At 41.3% G+C, this 19,872-nt stretch overlaps 1 protein-coding gene across 2 annotated transcripts in view; it reads left to right on the top strand.

Moving 5' to 3' along the window:
- LOC136863378 (transmembrane protein 41 homolog) overlaps positions 1–19,872 on the top strand; it is a 128,058-nt gene that overhangs the window by 63,822 nt on the left and 44,364 nt on the right. For both annotated transcript variants that reach the window (XM_067139781.2, XM_068225916.1), the window contains exons 2-4: positions 5,067–5,283; positions 10,417–10,545; positions 18,372–18,570. In XM_067139781.2, the coding sequence (XP_066995882.2) occupies positions 5,067–5,283; positions 10,417–10,545; positions 18,372–18,570 (545 nt within the window). The remainder of the gene's footprint in view (positions 1–5,066; positions 5,284–10,416; positions 10,546–18,371; positions 18,571–19,872) is intronic.

Below are 19,872 nucleotides of genomic sequence, written 5' to 3'. Positions count from 1 at the left end.
GTACCCATACTGCGCAGCTAACTCGCTCGGTAAACGATATAGCCAAAGTATAACTTCAAATTATTTACCTTCCATCATTCGTCTTGTGTGAAAATCAGTCGAACAAGTTATCGCATAAACATGTAACATGAAATATCAGTCAATCTGTTGGCATGGGTTACAAGCATGTAGCTTATGCGGGAATTAAATTAAACAGAACGCTAGTGCTATAAGAAATACTCTGCTTACATTTAAGTCCCTAGCTGTTGAACAAGTTATTACATAAATATGTAACATGAAATATCGGTTCGGAAACATATTGTTTCAAGGATGAAAGGACTCTTCCTCCTCCTTACCGCACATTCCTTGTAGGGCTAAGGGGCTAATGGGCTAAAGGGCTAATGGGCAAAAGGGATAAAGGGCTAATGGGCTAAAGGGCTAAAGGGCTAAAGGGCTGAAGGAGCAACAACCTCATCGATCGCTATCAGCAAGAACGCTTGTACTTTGTTAAGTGTAGAAAATTAATCTTTATTTGTAAATGGTTTCATGTTCAGAACAAGGAATGGAACCTAGGGGTTACGTCTTACCTAATAAAATCCCCGAGGTGCGATGAGTTACGTTTTTCGAACTAGTGTTTGGAACACTGAACTTTTCAAGATGATAGCAGAGAGTTTAGCAATGTTCTGTTGTTGGATTATAAATTCCGCGCTACAACATGCATAAGGTGGCAGCCTTGAGGTTTACTGCCGTAAAGATGACAAGAGTGAGGTTAACAATGTTCCGTTATTGGATTTTAAATTCCGCGCTATAACATGCATAAGGTGGCAGCCTTGAGGTTTACCGCCGTAAAGATGGCAGCAGTGAGGTTAGCGACGCTCTATTGTCCTTTAAAGTGAGGTTAGGGTTCGTCAAGAAGACAGCTGTCAAAAAATTCCAGACCCGTGGGGGAATCGAACCTGGGACCCTTGGACCAAAGGCCCGCATGCTAACCATTTAGCCATGGAGCCAGACATTATTGATAATAAAATACATAAGACGACGTCACTACACCAATGAACAGCAGCGCACATTATAATTCTACACTCAAGTTACCCATTACTCAGCTCTACAAATGTGATATTTTTATTTTTTTGCCCATTTACTGACTTTGACATCTGGCGCTGTTTTGTTTAATAAGGTCAAGAAAGGTTTGGAGAGATATCTTTGGCATATGTTTGTTTCCAATGACCATGAAAATATAATTTGGAAGCCGCTATAAGAATTTCCAGCGTCTTATCTTCGCGTTTGTGTTAGAAATTGTCTTTAAATTGATTTTTCTCATCATTACTGTTAACATGTTGACAATGAAAATCGGGGAATTTGATCAAACATGTTTGTTCAAAAGGAACTTTTTTTTATTCACTTATTTGCTTAATTTCATTTTCTGAAGGCTATGGAAAATTCGTTGGACATTTGTCATCATCATCATCATCATCTGTTTACCCTCCAGGTTCGGTTTTTCCCTCGGACTTAGCGAGGGATCCCACCTCTACCACCTCAAGGGCAGTATTCTGGAGCTTCAGACTCTTGGTCGGGGGATACAACTGGGGAGTATGACCAGTACCTCGCCCAGGCGGCCTCACCTGCTATGCTGAACAGGGGCCTTGTGGAGGGATGGGAAGATTGGAAGGGATAGACCAGGAAGAGGGAAGGAAGCGGCCGTGGCCTTAAGTTAGGTACCATCCCGGCATTCGCCTGGAGGAGAAGTGGGAAACCACGGAAAACCACTTCCAGGATGGCTGAGGTGGGAATCGAACCCACCTCTAGTCAGTTGACCTCCCGAGGCTGAGTGGAGCCGGTTCCAGCCCTCGTACCACTTTTCAAATTTCGTGGCAGAGCCGGGAATCGAACCCGGGCCTCCGGGGGTGGCAGCTAATCACGCTAACCACTACACCACAGAGGCGGACGGACATTTGTCATACCCTTCATTATTTCTTTCAGTTCATTTCTGAACAGGTTATGTTAATGGTGATGTCTGTTTTAATTGTCGAGGAGTATATCTTCTTCTGCCCATTTATTATTAAAAAATGCTCGTTGAAAAATCAGTGGCATCGATATATCCCAATGGCATTTGTTGGACATTGATGGAAAAGGGGATCATTTTCGTTGTTCTTTATACCATTTTTCATATGAAAAATCTTTACTCGACTGAAGATAAAAACTACACTTCAATTAAATATTTCCGTGTAAATAATATTTGTTGTAAATACTTTGTTCATTTCCTAGTATTATGGCCTTGTTAACATGAATGAAAATGTTAACATTCTATTTGAACTACATTATAGTAAGCGCTACATACAGTATAGTTCGAGAAAATATCGGCTATGTACGAGAAATCACTTGTTGAAGATTGCCCTTTGGCTTCATTGAAGATATAAGGAAGACCGAGATGATAGAGTAATGTCACCTTTTGAGAGTAAAAATGAGACAATGCAAAGGAATTTCTCCGAAATTTCACATTTAAAATAAACCTCCTTTGCTGGGGTCCCGATGAAAACTTCCGGTCTCCGAGTACTCCTGCACACCTACACGATAGGAGATATCTGTATGAAATTGTGCAGATTCATAAGCCTTCCTGCCTACGTTAATTTTTCTTTTGGACTCCCCCACCATTATACACCCAGTGAATCTTGACCCCAAACTGGACAATTACGTTTTCTTAAAAGCAAGTCAGTTAACACACAGTACAGACTCTTTATGATAATGGAGATGACTCCTTTTACTAGGTCAGATTTTTCGGAAAACTCCCCCTTTTTCAGACTCGCTTGGAAATTTTTGGTCACCAAGTATTCCTGCACCCTTGTGGGCAAGGGGCTACCTGCATACAAACTTGTAGCATCCTAGGTCTTCTAGTCTTTGAGATATCTTTGTCTGGACAGAGAACTGAGAGACTGCCTATTGTTATTATTATTATTATTATTATTATTATTATTATTATTATTATTATTATTATTATTATTATTATTATTATTATTATTATTATTATTATTATTATTATTATATAATTCGCTGGGGCCATCAAGGACCACGTTAAGTCTTGTTGCATTTGACACTGAACTTGGCCTTCTTTAGAGCCCAAATTTCCCTCATTCTTTGTGAGTGGACCTGCTTACGCTCCTCTGTCCAAGGGGCATCGTGTCTTCTCTTCGGTTGCTCGTCTCGGTTTAGCCCGTTCGTCAATATTTTCTTGCGGAAGAGAACTCTGTTAAAGGCGTCTTCAGCTGAGATATGTAGCATTTGCAGGTCTTCTTTGGTATTTCTAAACCAGGGAATTGTGGTTTTGGGGTTTGAATAAAAAAAGTGAAAGATTTCTTTAGTTAACTTTCTTCTGTCCATTCTTTTCAGATGACCGTAAAATCGTGCCCGTCTTTTTCTGATTATGTCGGTAATTTTCTCTATTTTGCTGTAGACTTCCTTGTTGGATCTCTTTTGATGGATTCCATGTCTGTACTTTGATCCCAAGATTCCTCTCACAATTTTGCGTTCTCTTTTCTCCAGTTCTTCAAGGAGTCCTTTGTTGGCATTTAGAGACATGGTTTCGGCTGCATATGGAACTACTGGCTTCAGAACTGTTTCATAGTGACGTATCTTGGTGTTTTGGGAAAGGCATTTTTGTTGTAGATTGTGCGGGATGTTTGGTAGGCTATTTCCAGTTTGCGTACTCGCTCCTGAAATGCTTCTTTGTCCAGTCCATTTTTCATGATGATCTCACCCAGGTATTTGAATTTGTCTACTCGGGTGATGTCCCCGTATTTTGTATGGAGTTTTGGTGGAGCCTCTTTGATGTCAGTCATTACTTCTGTTTTCTCAAACCAGTTTGTTCGGCAATTTCCTTTAAAATTTCAACTTGAGCTCTAGCGGTTTCTATGTCGGTTGAGAGAACAGCAATATCATCGGCAAATGCTAAGCAGTCTGTTGCGATCCCCTTGGATTTGGTTCCTATTCTCAATGGACTGTAGTTGGTTTCCTGTAATCTCACCCGCCAGGTTCTGATGATCTTTTCAAGAACACAGTTGAAGAGTATCGGGGATAGCCCATCACCTTGTCGGACTCCTGTTTTGATGTCAAAGGAATGCGAGAGACATCCGTGGAACTTCACCTTGGATTTTGTATCGGTCAGGGTGGCTCTAATTAATGCCAGCAGTTTCAAATCAACTCCAAATTCATTTAAGATGTTTAGCAGGACTTCCCGGTCAATGGAGTCGTACGCTTTCTTAAAGTCCATAAAGACAGACACATACTGCTTGGACCTTAGTGTACAATATCTGATGATCGTTTTGAGATTTTGGATCTGTTCAGCTGTTGAGCGACCTTTTCTGAACCCTCCTTGGTATTCACCTATTTGATGTTCGACTTGTGCTTCCAAACGCTCCAGGATGGCAAGTGATAGAATTTTGTAAGTCACGGGTAGCAAAGATATTCCTCTGTAGTTGTTGATGTTCTTCATGCTGCCTTTTTTGTGTAATGGATGGATCAAAGCTATTTTCCAATCTTCGGGTAGGGTCTCCTTGTTCCAAATTTATTCTATTTGCTTTTGCAAGATATCAAGTGATTCTTCTGGGGCATATTTCCATAGTTCTGCTACTACTGAGTCTTCCCCCGGCGCTTCGTTATTTTTGAGACGGGCAATGTGGCGCTTGATTTCATCTCTGTCGGGGGGTCTGGAATCTGGGTACCTGAGTAAGGGTTCCTTGGTCTCAATGGCGCTTTGCGGTTTAGAGCAATTGAGTAAATTCTTGAAGTAATCTGGAAGAATGCTGCAATTTTCTTCATTTGACGTCGTCAGTGTGCCGTCCGTTCGCTCAAAGCATAGAGATGGTGGTTTATAGCCAGTGAGTTTGAGTTTGAAGGCCCTGTAGTACTCTCTGCTTTCATTCTTCCTAAAGTTTTGTTCTATCTTTTCAATGAGAGATTTTTCGTATTTACGTTTCTCAGTTCTCATTATTATTATTATTATTATTATTATTATTATTATTATTATTATTAATATTATTATTTTGATTAAATGTAATATAAACCGTGAACCACCAAACACATTCTCTTTTCAGGAGAAGAACTGAGCCGCGAGAGGGTATCCATCGGCAATGGATTGTGCGCTGATATTCCACTATACACCTCCCTCCGAGAGAAGATCCAGTATAACAGTTTATTCAGCCGATGGACTTGTTGCAAGAGGCTAAAAGCAGTCTTCATAGGAGGAGGAGTCGTCATATTTCATGTCATATCACTATCGTACATTTACACCATATTCCCAGCAATTGATGAGTAAGTTAAAATGTATTTAGTATTCTCACTTCAGTGTGTTGTGCCTTGTTTGTGTATCATCCGTCATTTATAGTCATTGCCATCATTGTTGTTTGAAATTAATAACTACACTTCTGGAAAAATTACAACATTCTGACGTTCGCTGACGTCTAGACCTGCTTACAGCTAGGGGCGCGCATCAACTGCAAAAAGACCTCGACAATGTTGAGAGTTGGACAGTAGGCAATGGTATGATGATTAACAGGGTTAAAAGTCAGGTTGTGTGTTTCACTAATAGGAAAAGTCCTCTCAGTTTTAATTACTGTGTTTATGGGGTGGAAGTTCCTTATGGGGATCACTGTAAGTACCTAGGTGTTAATACAAGGGGTGTCCGGCTCCATGGCTAAATGGTAAGCGTGCTGGCCTTTGGTCGATTGCCATCAGGGTCGGAAATTTTAACCCTCATTGGTTAAGTCCGCTGGCACGGGGACTGGGTGTATGTGTCATCTTCATTATCATTTCATCCCCATCACGACGCGCAGGTCACCTACGGGCGCCAAATCAAAAGACCTGCACATGGTGAGCCGAACATGTCCTCGGACACTCCCGGCACTAAAAGCCATACGCCATTTCATTTCAATATAGGGGTAATCCCATAAACAGTATTTAAAATAAAGGGTACAGATCTCTGCACATTGTTATGAGGGTATTTAGGGGTTTTAGTATAAAGCCTCCGTGGCTCAGGCGGCAGGGCGTCGGCCTTTCACCGCTGGGTTTCGTGGTTCAAATCCCGGTCACTCAATGTGAGATTTGTGCTGGACAAAGGTGAGGCGGGACAGGTTTTTCATTCCAGCAGCACTCTCCAATATTATTTCATTTTATCTGTCAGTCACTAATCATTGCCCCAGAGGAGTGCGACAGGCTTCGGCAGCCGGCACAATTCCTATCCTCGCCGCAAGCTGGAGGCTTCATTCATTCCATCGCTGACCCGGTCACTGACTGGAAAACAGGTTGTAGGTTCTCATTTTAGGGGTTGTAGTAACAATGTAAGGGAGAGGGCATTTAAGTATCTGGTAAGACCCTCAACTATGGTACCCTCACCGGGATTACTTGATTTGCGAAATGGAAAAACTCGAAAGAAAGCAGCTCGAATAGCGTTACGAAAATGTTGCAAAGTTTGGGCTGGGAAGACTTGGGAGAAAGGAGACGAGCTGCTCGACTAAGAGATGGCGTGGAATGACATTGGTAGACGAATAAGTTTTAGTGGTGTTTTTAAAAGCAGGAAAGATACAGGTGGGATTCAAGAGGACAAATTGGTTCAAATATTCGTTTACAGGAAGATTAGTTAGGGATGGGAATAATTTAATAAGGAAGATGTTCAATAGTCGGCTCCGCGGTGTAGGGGTAGCGTAAATACCTCTTACCCGGAGGTCCAGGGTTCGATTCCCGGCCAGGTCAGGGATTTTAACTGCATCTGATGGCTGTCTCGGTCTAGAAAGCCAAGAATAACGGCGAGAGGATCCGTCGTGCTGACCACACGACACCTCGTAATCTGCAGGCCTTCAGGCTGAGCAGCGGTCGCTTGGTGGGCCATCGCCCTTCAAGGCTGTTGCGCCGTGGGGTTTTCGTTTCTTTATAGTTGTTCCATACATTTCTGAAATCTTTGCAATTATTTAAGAAAGGACTTGGTAAAGAACAGATAGGGAATCTGACACGTGGGCGACTGCCCTAAATGCAGATCAGAGGTGATTGATTGATTGATTGATTGATTGATTGATTGATTGATTGATTGATTGATTGATTGATTGATTGATTGATTGATTGATTGATTGATTGATTGATTGATTGATTGATTGATTGATTGATTGATTGATTGATTGATTGATCATATTCTCACAGCTCGGTTCCGAAGAGCTAGCTTGTCATCATGACTCTCAAAGCGCCACGTGCAGTTGAGCTAAGCTAGCTCGTAAGCATGTTATCAGCGCGCCATGTGTTTTGCTGAATCCTCGGCAAGATAATCAGGGTTGCTAGGTTTTTGAAAGGAAAATACGGGATATGTCTGACAACCCCAACACTTCCGTCCTATCATTGCATTATCAAACATGTCTGACAACAATACCCCTGCTTCGCAAGATTTGTTACTAGAAGATGCAAGCCAAAGCAAAGATACTCAAGTTATATTCCAGCTTTACTATAAAAAGCTTTGGTGGAGAGGGTTGACTTCGAACTTTGGTACGAAGAGGAGATGTAACATTTGTGGAACGTGGTCTTATTATGTTTGTGAAGTGTGATAATAACCTACAACTGTGGAGTGCTTAGGCACCTGGTATTGTATCACTTGTGGTGGCTTGGTATTATACGTTGATGAAAGCTATGGGGTACTGTATCTCAGACTCTCCATAATTTGTGTCTGGAACAGCAAGTATGTGTTGCTCCAGTGAATGTATCTTTAAACCAAGCGTTAGAGTTAGTGAACACAGTATTACAAGGTACAGTGTCTGTGTGATACAACAAGTGCCAATAATGAGAATATGCAAGTTGTGTTGATACACAGAGATAGTGAAGGGTATTCCTACACGTATATATGCTTTGTAATGAACTTTCAATGGATTGACTGCAAATGGTAGCTTAGTCCTCGCTTTTGGTTTTCCACTGTTTTTGTTGTTGTTTTGTAAATATGGAGTCTCTCAGCGGTATTTTGTTAGTGTATTTTATGTATATTTGGTGCGTTGATAAGGTGTCCATGCACGGATGTTATTTGGAATATAGTTAGTTATTTTAGAATCAGTGGAGTTATTGATGAACCTAGGTGCAGTTCCTACCTATCCAGTCGTTTTCAGAAGGTTAGGTAAGGCCCGAAGCAGATATACGGGTACGCAGCTTTAGGTACACGCCCTGAGAGAGTGAGAATTATCATGCTCTATCCAAATTCGAGGGACCCATTCTGGTGAACTCTGGTGCTCATGCTACAGACATTTCGATTAATTATTTTTATTAATTTAATTTATTTCAGTAATTTATTCAGTTATTTATTCATATATTTTGAATTAGATTACAATTTACGCCAAATCGTGGGGCGATTAAGTATTTTATTTTATTCAAATTTGATTATTTTAATCATATTGCAATGGTTATTTATTATTATTGTTGCGCAGGACGTCAAGTGTATCGAGCTCCTTGGTAAAAAGAAAGAAAAAAGAAAAAACACTTCCTACAACTTGAAAACAATACAATATCCAAATATTTTATTTGGAGTGCATATTATAGAAAAGTGTGTGAACTGGATGAACCTTTTCTTCTTTGTAATAGATTTTTTTTAATTTTACAATTGGCTTTACGTCGCACCGACACAGATAGGTCTTACGGCGACGATGGTACAGGAAAGGGTTAGGAGTGGGAAGGAAGCGGCGTGGCCTTCATTAAGGTACAGTCCCAGCAGTTGCCTGGTGTGAAAATGGGAAACCACAGACACCCTCTCCAGGGCTGCCGACAGTGGGGTTCGAACTCACTATCTCCCGAATGCAAACTCGCAGCTGCGCGCCCCTAACCGTACGGCGAACTCGACCGTTAGTTAAATATTAGCACTGATAGCCTTGGTATGCGGTACAGATGACGAATCTTAGCGTGATGAACGATAGAAAGCGATGTTAGAAAATTCTGTGAAGGAAGATGAAACCTTTTTCGTGAGTTTTTGTCCATACGCGTAGAAAGTGTTTTCTTATATATGCGCGCTTATTTAATTATTTGCCACATTGTTATGATTTATTGTTATTGACTGCAAGATTGGCAATCGCGTAAAATTCACCCGTTCGTCTACATTATAGTTAGTAGTGAATTAAGACTTTTTATGCAGGGAGGGATTTATGATCCACGGAAAGGGGGAGCTGGAACCGACAGGATAGAAAACAGTTTAGACCTTACCTAACAACAGTGGCAGTCTATGCAAAAGGGAACACAGAAGAATGGGGTCGGTTAAAGAAGTAGAGCTTACATTCTTTAAAACTTATTTTAAGTCCGGCATCATGGCTAAATGGTTAGTGTGCTGGCCTTTGGTCACAAGGGTCCCGGGTTCGATTCCCGGCAGGGTCGGGAATTTTAACCATCATTGGTTAATTTCGCTGACACGGGGGCTGGGTGTATGTGTCGTCTTCATTATCATTTCATCCTCATCACGACGCGCGGGTCGCCTACGGGAGTCAAATCAAAAGACCTGCACCTGGCGAGTCGAACATGTCCTCGGACACTCCCGGCACTAAAAGCCATACGCCATTTCATTTTTTCACTTATTTTAAACACATTCTAATTTTAACATAGGCGTAACTTAAGAAGCGAGCATAAAAAATCAGTGTTAAACGGACCCTGTATTAAGCGAAAACTTGCCTTTAACTGGTGCTCAACCCAGCGATCTCTGTACTTAAATACCGAGGTTTGAGAAATTCTGTCTTAGCCGTTTATTCCGTGATGTCATGACAAACACTATTTTGAAATGAACGTATTTTTTTACTATTGTGTACTTAATTCGAGATGAAAACGAAGTTCGAGGCGAAGATACTGTATGAAGTGTACAGGAAAAATGATAATGTGGATATGGATGTGATGGCGAAACTAGTAGAGTAGCCACGCGTGTTAACAGAATACGGCTATGGAACCAAGCTCTCCATTCGTAGGCGAGTGGGTTCGAACCCCACCATGGGGTGACTGAATGGGTGGCTATATTTCTAGAAAATAGACCTCAGAGAATTAGAGTAGACGAAGCTGACCCTGTAATAATTAAGAGGGGATTCCTCAAGGCCGTATTATTGGACCTTTATATTTTCTTATTTATATAAATGATATGATTAAAGAAGTGGAATCAAAGATAAGGCTTTTTGAGGATGATGTTGTTCTGTATAGAGTAATAAATAAGTTACAAGATTGTGAGCAACTGCAAAATGACCTCGATAACGATCTGCGTTCTCCGTACAATGTCAACAGATATTTTGTCAGTTTCCCATCAGTCCACATATGAATGTCTGGGAGACATTTATTTTATGATCAGTTTCTTATGATATTTTACAATCTAGGTATATTGTTGATTTCGTTGCCTATTAGTAGTATATCCTCACAATAGCTTTATCATTTAGAGTTTAATTGTATTCTTCTGTGTTTCAGGGGGCTCAAACAGCATATTAAAATACCCTACAATCTTGAGGAAGCCAAAAATCTAGGGATGGTGCTCGAGCATTACACCGAACAGTATTTCCTCGAAGTCTTTCTGTCTGTATTCTTCATTTATATATTGTATCCTTTAAAAATAATGTAACTATCATAAAGTGAGTTTTTATGTCAATAGCCTGACTTATAACAAGGTAAGTAAGTCCCCAGAATGAAGTGTTTTACCAAAGCTTAGTATGCAGTTTTTAAGTAAGCTAATGTCAATCAATTTGTAAATACTCTTCTACCTTATATATAGCGTGTGTTAATTCTCAACATTTATGATGTTCCAACTTTTAAATCCTCTGTGAAATAATGCACAGTCACCATAGAGGCGGTCAAATTTTTAAAGCGATTTTCCCATGAAAGGCCTCCCAATATCCTGTATAAACTTAACATTTAGCTGTAATGTACTGTTACAAATATCACCCACTCTCAGATAAGTTAATAATGTATACAATGATATTGCTATTCATATAGCGAACAGTTTGTTTAACGAACGGGCTAATAAAATAATTACCCAGGTATCGTCTTCCACTCGGTTCTTTTGTTCACATACGGCAGGGCAAGCTGAAGTGCTATTATTAACAAAAAGCAAAAAATAACCATCTTGATGTTCAATATTTATTGATTTTTGTAAAGTTGTGGTGAGTGTTTATATCACGGCCTCACAAACGCCCAAAACTTCACGCGTGCAAGCCCTGGCGCAGAGGTTCTGTGCACTGTGCATGTGTCCGATTCGGCTTGGTTCGGATCAGCGTTTTGTACCGAGGCGACTCAGGTAAGCCCGGCTCAAATCTGCTCGGATGGCAGACCTCTGCAGAGCAAGTGGGGACGGGGGAGACAGGCGTAGGGAGTAGCTCAACTTCGGCGAGTGGGGGTTCTTCACTCTGGTCAACCTAGCGAAGTCATCGTTTGCACCTCGCGCCACGCAATGCACCGATCCATGCACCCTGACAGGCCCTGTTTTATATGCAAAGCAAATTTAATCTGTCTCCGTACAAGAAGTGGTAGGTAAAGGTTTTCTCTATTCGTAACCTCGCCACTAATTAGGTTCGAGTGGTTAGCCATAAGAACCCCCAGGAATTACACCGGTACTCATTTTTTGTGGAAAATGTTGTTTTTAAACGTTTCGAATTCTTGATGGAAAATCGAACCCAAGTCCTTCTGGGTAAATAAGACTACGTGAATACGGAACCTAGCTGAATCTAGCATTACCTCGCTTACGTTTGCCATGTTCCTCCCTTTCATATTTTCTATTTCACCTCTCTCGATCAACTCTTCTTCTCTTCCTATCATGAAGGTATTAGGAATGCGAGGTCCAGGTAAGTCCTTCATTTTCATTCTCTCGCGATCTTCCCCTTATTTTACCAATACCTTTATTTTTCGAAGGGTTGGATCTCTTCTTCTCTTTTGATTACAGTCAGGGAGGATGGTTATCTGGTTGCATTTCTCATCACAACTATCACTACCACACTGAGAAGTTTATTTTCCTAACATTCCTTCAGACAAATGCTACGAAATGGTATAATCTTAATTAAAATAATAGAACTGTTTGAAACTGTCAAATCAAAAATTAGTTCAGGCATATTTATAAGACTGCCCACATTTTCACAAGCCAGCGAGAACTATTGCACAGAACTCTTCACTTGGCTTGTCGGTTTGTGTGATGGACTACTAAGTAACGTCCATTAGACTGACAGGTTATTACTGAAAAGCAATTAGCCTAATTTAAGAGAGGCTTATCATGCTCCCAATGGGCTAATTCCATCAAGATGTCCTCTAACACCTCAGCGATGAGAGCAGTATCTGGAAGGAACCAACACACAATATTTTGCAGACTTATGACTTATGACTTACACATCAACAATCAATCATTTTACATCACCGCCTCTACACACAGACAAACAGATTATCCTTCCATACTCTACTATTTCGCTCCATTTCTCACAGTTTTTACACACTTCTTACCTCTTACACTCTATCTTAACCCTTTTATGACTTATTCACTAACTTCTATTTAAACGTACACATCAACCATATACTTAATATATATACCACCTGCTTATAATTACTACCCTCCTCAATTAATGATAACAACTTGCTCTGGGCGGAACCCGTTCCCACGCACTAGCTTTTACCCCTTCCTAATTTGAATTCCCTACTACACCCGATACCTGATCACCTCCCCATTTTTCAACTCCTTCCTACTTCTATCAACTTTCTACTTACTGCAAACTCTTTACATGGTTACATCAGTTCTAGAATTTATGTGCACGTCTCTTGATACATTTAGTTATATACTACTCTCTTTTTAGTACACACACATGTATATACCAGGTGGCTCCCGGACGCCGTACTTTCTACTTATAAATGTCCCGCATGCATAAGTGGTGTGTGGGGTGTCTACCACCTACTTTTAACAGGGGAACGACTGCCAGCGGGCAGGTTACGTCAGAATATGAAGAGATAAGAAACAGAGTCACACTCGCAGCATGTTACTCAGCGTTCCCGGTCGAATGCACCCCTTGCATTAGTAAACATCGTTTTCGACCGCATACTTCTAGGCTGGTGTATGGTACAGCCGCACTATATTTATTGTCTGCTTATCGACAATGGCTAGTGTGTTCAGCAGCGATGAATACACATACATTACTTTTAACTGGACTGCCAGGTCGGAATGCAACCGAAGCTCCAAACAGACATATGCCGTCTACACAAGTATTTCACCGAACAGTACCGTGTTTGTATCATACAAGCAACTCTTTTATCGAGTGGAATGTCTACACGTGTATAAATTAACACGTTATTAAATTTCCTTTTCTGCATCTTTGGCGTGTTAAAAAACAGTTGCGGCGATTAGGGGGTGGGGCGAGAAGGGAACGTCGCCCCCGCCCCTCGCCACTTTGTGGAGTAAACATTACATATTCACTTTAGCCACCTGGAACTAGGAATTTTTTTTTGTTTGCTAATTGCTTTACGTCACGCCGACACAGATAGGACTTATGGCGACGATGGGATAGGAAAGGCCTAGGAGTTGGAAGTAAGCGGTCGTGGCCTTAATTAAGGTACAGCACCAGCATTTGTGAGGTGTGAAAATGGGAAACCACGGAAAACCATCTTCAGGGCTGCCCACAGTGGGATTCGAACCCACCATCTCCCGGACGCAAGCTCACAGCCAATTAGTTTTAAAAGAAACGTTATCTGTACAAGCCTTTGTGTCTTATCTGCTAATTCTTTCCTTTATTTTCTTTAATTTTATTAACATAATGTTTGGCGGAAATAAGCACCAAATGCCGTTCGTCGCGGCTAACCGATTTGTATAGCGCTCCGGCAAGTAGTGGAGACTATGCATGTGCTGTGGGGAAGGTTGGTAGGGGTATAATGTTTTTGCCAAGGTCGTGGACACTGAGTTATAATTCACCCGTATGACGCACACATTCGTCAGTCTGGCAGCCTCTTCAGTTTCTGTTAGTTCCTTAGTGTGTATTAAAATACTAAATAACATTTAATTGCATGATCATGCCGTGCTTCTATTTAATTGTACCGGCTGAGCTAGCCGTGGAGTTAGGGCCGCGCAGCTGCGAGCTCGCACCCGGGTGATAGTGGTTTCGTATCCCACTGCCGGCAGCCCTGAAGACGGTTTTCCGTGGTTTCCCATTTTCACACCAGGCAAATGCTGGGGCTGTACCTTATTTAAGGCCATGGCCGTTTCCTTTCCACGCGTAACCCTTCCCTGTCTCATCGTAGCCATAATTCCTATCTGTGTCGTTGCGACGTAAAACCAATTGTAAAAAAATATTCTACTATTTTGCTTTACGTCGCACCGACACAGATAGGTCTTATGGCGACGATGGGACGGAAATGGTCTAGGAATGAGATGGAAGCGGCCGTGGCCTTAATTAAGGTGCAGCCCCAGCATTTGCCTGGTGTGAAAATGGGAAATCACGGAAAACCGCCTTCAGGGCTGCCGGCAGTGGGATTCGAAACCACTATCACCCGGGTGCGATCTCGCAGCTGCGCGGCCCTAACTCCACGGCTAGCTCAGTCGGTACAATTAAATAGAAGTACGGCATGATCATGCAATTAAAAGTTATTTAGTATTTTAATACACACTAAGGAACTAACAGACACTGAAGAGGCTGCCAGACTGACGAATGCGTGCGTCATACGGGTGAATTATAACTCAGTGTCCACGACCTTGGCAAAAACATTATACCACTACTACCCTTCCTCACAGCACATGCAAAGTCTCCACTACTTGCCGGAGCGCTATACAAATCGGTTAGCCGCGACGAACGGCATTTGGTGCTTACTTCCGCCAAACATTATGTTAATAAAATTAAAGAAAATAAAGGAAAGAATTAGCAGATAAGACACAAAGGCTTGTACAGATAACGTTTCTTTTAAAACTAATTGGCTGTGAGCTTGCATCCGGGAGATCGTGGGTTCGAATCCCACTGTGGGCAGCCCTGAAGATGGTTTTCCGTGGTTCCCCATTTTCACACCAGGCAAATGCTGGGGCTGCACCTTAATTAAGGCCACGGCCGCTTCCATCTCATTCCTAGACCATTCCCGTCCCATCGTCGCCATAAGACCTATCTGTGTCGGTGCGACGTAAAGCAAAATAGTAGAATATTTTTTACAATTGGTTTTACGTCGCAACGACACAGATAGGAATTATGGCTACGATGAGACAGGGAAGGGCTATGCGTGGAAAGGAAACGGCCATGGCCTTAAATAAGGTACAGCCCCAGCATTTGCCTGGTGTGAAAATGGGAAACCACGGAAAACCGTCTTCAGGGCTGCCGGCAGTGGGATTCGAAACCACTATCACCCGGGTGCGGGCTCGCAGCTGCGATCATCGACTGTTCATAGCCCTACTTGTTTAGATATTTACATTTTGCTCATTTACCTTATTTGTGCTGGAGGCAGGTCAGATCATCCTCCGGACCCCGTCATGATGAGTTTAGTATTTCATCTTCAAGCTGATGTTATCCAAGAGGTCACACACGCAAACTTGATGCATTTTTACAATATCGTTGCACACGTCCATATTTATATTAACACTCGCATTTTAACACTCCTACGAAGAATATTCAATGACACTGCATTGATCACCTGATGTGAAGTCGCAAGTCTGGACTCCGCTACCTGCCTGCTGTTGCCTCTCACTCACCCCTCTCAGATTGTTTGTGTAAAGGATTATTGGTTATTCACCTTCTCTGACCATGACACTGAACTCAAGGTCTTCCTGCGGCAGCATTCCAATTATGAAAACAAAGTTTTTCTCCCTGTAACTGGCTGGACTAATTCTGCTCTCAAATATCTCACTTGCAATAGTAGTTCTATGAGAGTGTGGAAAAATTACATGTAATGTTCCCAATGATGTGGAGAATTTTATAATAATCGTTCTCCAACATATGACTTTTCCACGAAATATACAAGCTACACGTGAAATAGGGAAAATGTTATGCAGCTACGTGTTACGACGAGATTCAGTGTTCACCTCGGTCCTAGCACCTTAAGTTCATTCATGGCAAGTGTTGAGAATATAACTACCATTGTCATTTGTTAATTTAATTGCCTGATTATATCTGCATAATCTAAAGTTGAATAAAAGTTTGTCAAAGTGTTCATTTCGGCTAAGATATTACTCTCACAAATAAATACATTACTCACTCGGATGTCAACTACTGTATAAGACACTGAAGATTCTTACAAGACTGCAAACTCTCACAAGACTGAGAATTCCGACGAGGTTGAAGATTTGCTACGAGACTGAAGTTTACCACGAGACTGAGGTTTACCACGAGACTGAGGTTTACCACGAGACTGAGGTTCACCACCCTGGTGTCTTTGCTTTTGTAAACAGTCCTCCCCACTTCGAAAATAGTCCTGTGGAAGGGATGTGGCGTAATAATCCTGCACTTGAAACCGATTTATCATGTGTCCGTAGGTTAGAATTTTAGAAAATGTGTTCAAAATTTTCCTAATTCTGGTCCGATTTATGTGTTACATTGCGTTATGAGAAACGACAACAGGTTAATTCCTACGACGGCGCGCGTCAGTGGCTCTATTTTCTGTCAGAGTATGGCGCCTTCCCGCCATGACGGTTCACTTCCTGGGCGATACCACTCTTCCATGAAAAGTTGAAAATTTCTTATTTAACCACTGATTAACCACACACTTGCACTGATAAATCCTTAAATATTACTTGGAAGTCAGGACACAATATTTTACAGCTACTTCGGTCACCAAATCGCGAAATACTAGCTGTAGATTCCCGCTATGACAAGACATTAAAATTTGCAATTTTGTGATTGGCTGAGACGTTCGCGCTCTTGGTAGTTTGGATTCTTCCATTTTCTGCTAAAGGATGACGGGTATTATTCGTGTCTCACTCACTCTTCTGGACCAAGTGCATTCCAACGTGCGGATTCACGTGGGAACTGGATAGAAAGCTTTCACTTCCCGTCGGCATCATAAAACATAATTGGACGTACCACTTAAGCTTGTTACATCCTGTTCGTGCCTTAAAACGTATTCTGTGGATTTATTTTCAGTCTGAACGGCGCCTGGCAGTTGCTTTGTGGGACTGCAATCTTTTCCCAGCCTACTGCTGTATTCTCATATGCGAACAATTGAACATTTAATTTATGCATTAATTACGCACATTCGCTTATGGGTGCAATATATAGTACAACACTCACATACTACTTCTCCTCGTTCTTTCCAGAAACTTGCCCAGGGGGGATCATCATTTCACTGGGCAAGATACTCTCTCTCCTTCCCCTAACACTACAGCCTCTTCCTCTGATCCCTCCAGTTTTCCCACTCTATCCAGTTTATCAAATCCTTCCTTCTACTAACTACTTCGACTTTGATGCCTTTCCAGCGACTTGCTCATGGCGGATAACCATATCACTGGGCAAGGTGCTCTCCCTCATTCCCCAAACACATATCCTCTTTTTCTGATCATTCTCGTTTGTAATTCCACTCACTATACCGCACTCAGGTTACTTACACTACTGCTCCAGCCTCTCTCTCCCAGGGGAGCTCCCCGTCCCACGGCCTGCAGTTACCCCCATTTCACTAATAAGAAACAAATAATGCCTACTCTCCCAGTCTCCTTCTACCTTCCTAGTCATCTAAGCCTATCTTGTCCAACCTAATCCTCTTCCCCCTTACCTAAACCGTCTAACTAACCACTTGTATTCCCTCAATTTCTTTAAAATCTTGCTCTCACCACATTTAAGAATTTCGATACATTTTCTCCTTTCTCTCACACTCTACATAACCATGATGTCATATTATAACTATTTTCTACCTTTACCACCTCCTGCTTATTTAGTAATTTCTTTTTTATCTCCTCCAAAGCTCGGCATTGGTTGTAGTGCGGCAGTATCTTGCATATGTTCTGGCTATCCACGCATGTGTGGGATGTTACTGAGTAGTTGTAGTAGGTAGTAATTTAGGTTTAGGAGGGGAGTAGTGGCGTGTATTTTTATTACCTCTAAACCGATGGTATGTACTATGGTTGGGCAATAAAGATATGTATACCTTCTTACGTTGCACATGAGCGTTCTAGAATTCTTTCTTTGCATGGCTTTGGAGTTTTGATGAGAACCGAAATATCGGTAATAAAAAAATACACAAGCAATTGAGTGAATTCCTGCGAATATTTTTAATGGAAAATGTAATGTCTATCCTATTGTCGGGCTCGTTCAATGATCCAAAAATGCGCTTGGAGCAGAACCTTACCTTGGAGCGAGTCGATAGGAGGATCGAACGAGACCCATGGCAATATCATGTTTTATGTTCCGTGTACGCTCTCTTAGTAAACTTTTTTATTAATACCTACTAATACCTATTAACTTTAAACACAATATGTTCCTTAACGGAATGTGCAGCATGCAGACGTTTGCAATACCAGGATCCATTTTTCTGTCAATGCTATGTGGCTACTTATTCAATTACCCACTTGCATTGATACTTGTGTGTTTCTGTTCAGCGACTGGAGCGTCATTGTGCTACTTATTATCCAGTGTACTTGGCCGATACGTTGCCTACAAGATTTTATCTCACAGGATTCCCGAGTGGGCTATAATTGTGAGTACCGATTGGTATATGTGAACGTTTTGCTGAGAAATGTGGTTTGATTTATTTTATCTATGTTACGAAATTAAATTTAAAACTAACGAAGGCTATTTACAATAAGTAATCCATGTTAACACATTCAATATTGGTAAACGTAAGGTAAAAATGAATTTTGAAAGGATTTTCAGGGTTATTGGTGAGGGAAAATCTCCTCATTGTCGCTGACATCTAATCATTTCTGTTTCCAATACTTCATCAGAGATGTGGGTAACAGTAATTACATTATAGAGCAAAATTCATATCTTCGTTTTCCCCATACACTATTAAGTAAAAGCTCTTGTGCGTCAGAGAACATGTTCGTCGTGAATGTTGGTAACACCTCAAGAGAATTGACTTCCACCATAAGAACACCGGAGTTCTAAAGTCTTCCACAGTATCAAAAGTAATTTAGATGATTGTGGTAATGACCTACAGTATGTACTTCTGATGATATCATGTTACTGTACGCCACTAAATTAAATGTTATGGAAGTATGATACTTATAACTCAAATAGAGAAATATGATTTATTAGATTCCATTTCCCCTGTTTAAAATGCCTTTTTGGATCTGTAAAAGACAACAGAAGCATCTAAGGCAATTCAAAATCCAACAAACTGGGACTTTGAACTGTTCGATTGATTTACAACAATTTCAGTCTAAAAACCTTAAGACGATTGATAACTTATTCGATAACTTACCAGTGTGCAATTAGATTATTAAAAGCTTGCTGATGAGGGAAGCGTTTGTACAACGATCTCACAAGTATGGGATGAGCAAGCAAGAGACCGAAGTAACAGTTGTCAAGTGCGATATTTCGCAATCACCCACATCCTCTATAACAAGACTTAATGGGCCCACAGACGTACAATATTATTGCACAACAATCGGGTTTGCGCAATAAAGAGGATCGTGTGGAGATAATATTGATGGTTGTGCAATATATTGTGCAAAGTGGTCATAGACGTACAATATGCGTGGCAATACATAGTCAGTCCATTCCAGTATTTTGTTTGGTGAACACTCTCTTCTGCATCACGAAGCCACTTCCTTCCGGAAGTTTGTACACGGAGAACTGATTTTTTAAAAGTAATTTCTTGCTTGTCGGCGTTCGGGTATTTTTCGCGATATTTTTCAACAGGCACCTCGTTCTGTTCACCTTTTTAACGCGATTACTGTAATCTTTGCTCTTAACGTCCCACAGAGCCGGAAGGCCATGGTACACTTCGATAAACGCCAAAATAAACTTTTTCATCGCCTGTTTGTCTGCCATCACG

This window comes from Anabrus simplex, chromosome 2, assembly GCF_040414725.1.
Source record: "Anabrus simplex isolate iqAnaSimp1 chromosome 2, ASM4041472v1, whole genome shotgun sequence".
NCBI classification, from domain to species: domain Eukaryota; kingdom Metazoa; phylum Arthropoda; class Insecta; order Orthoptera; family Tettigoniidae; genus Anabrus; species Anabrus simplex.
The sequence above is the reverse complement of the archived record's forward strand: the minus strand, read 5'-3'. Positions and strand labels throughout refer to the sequence as shown.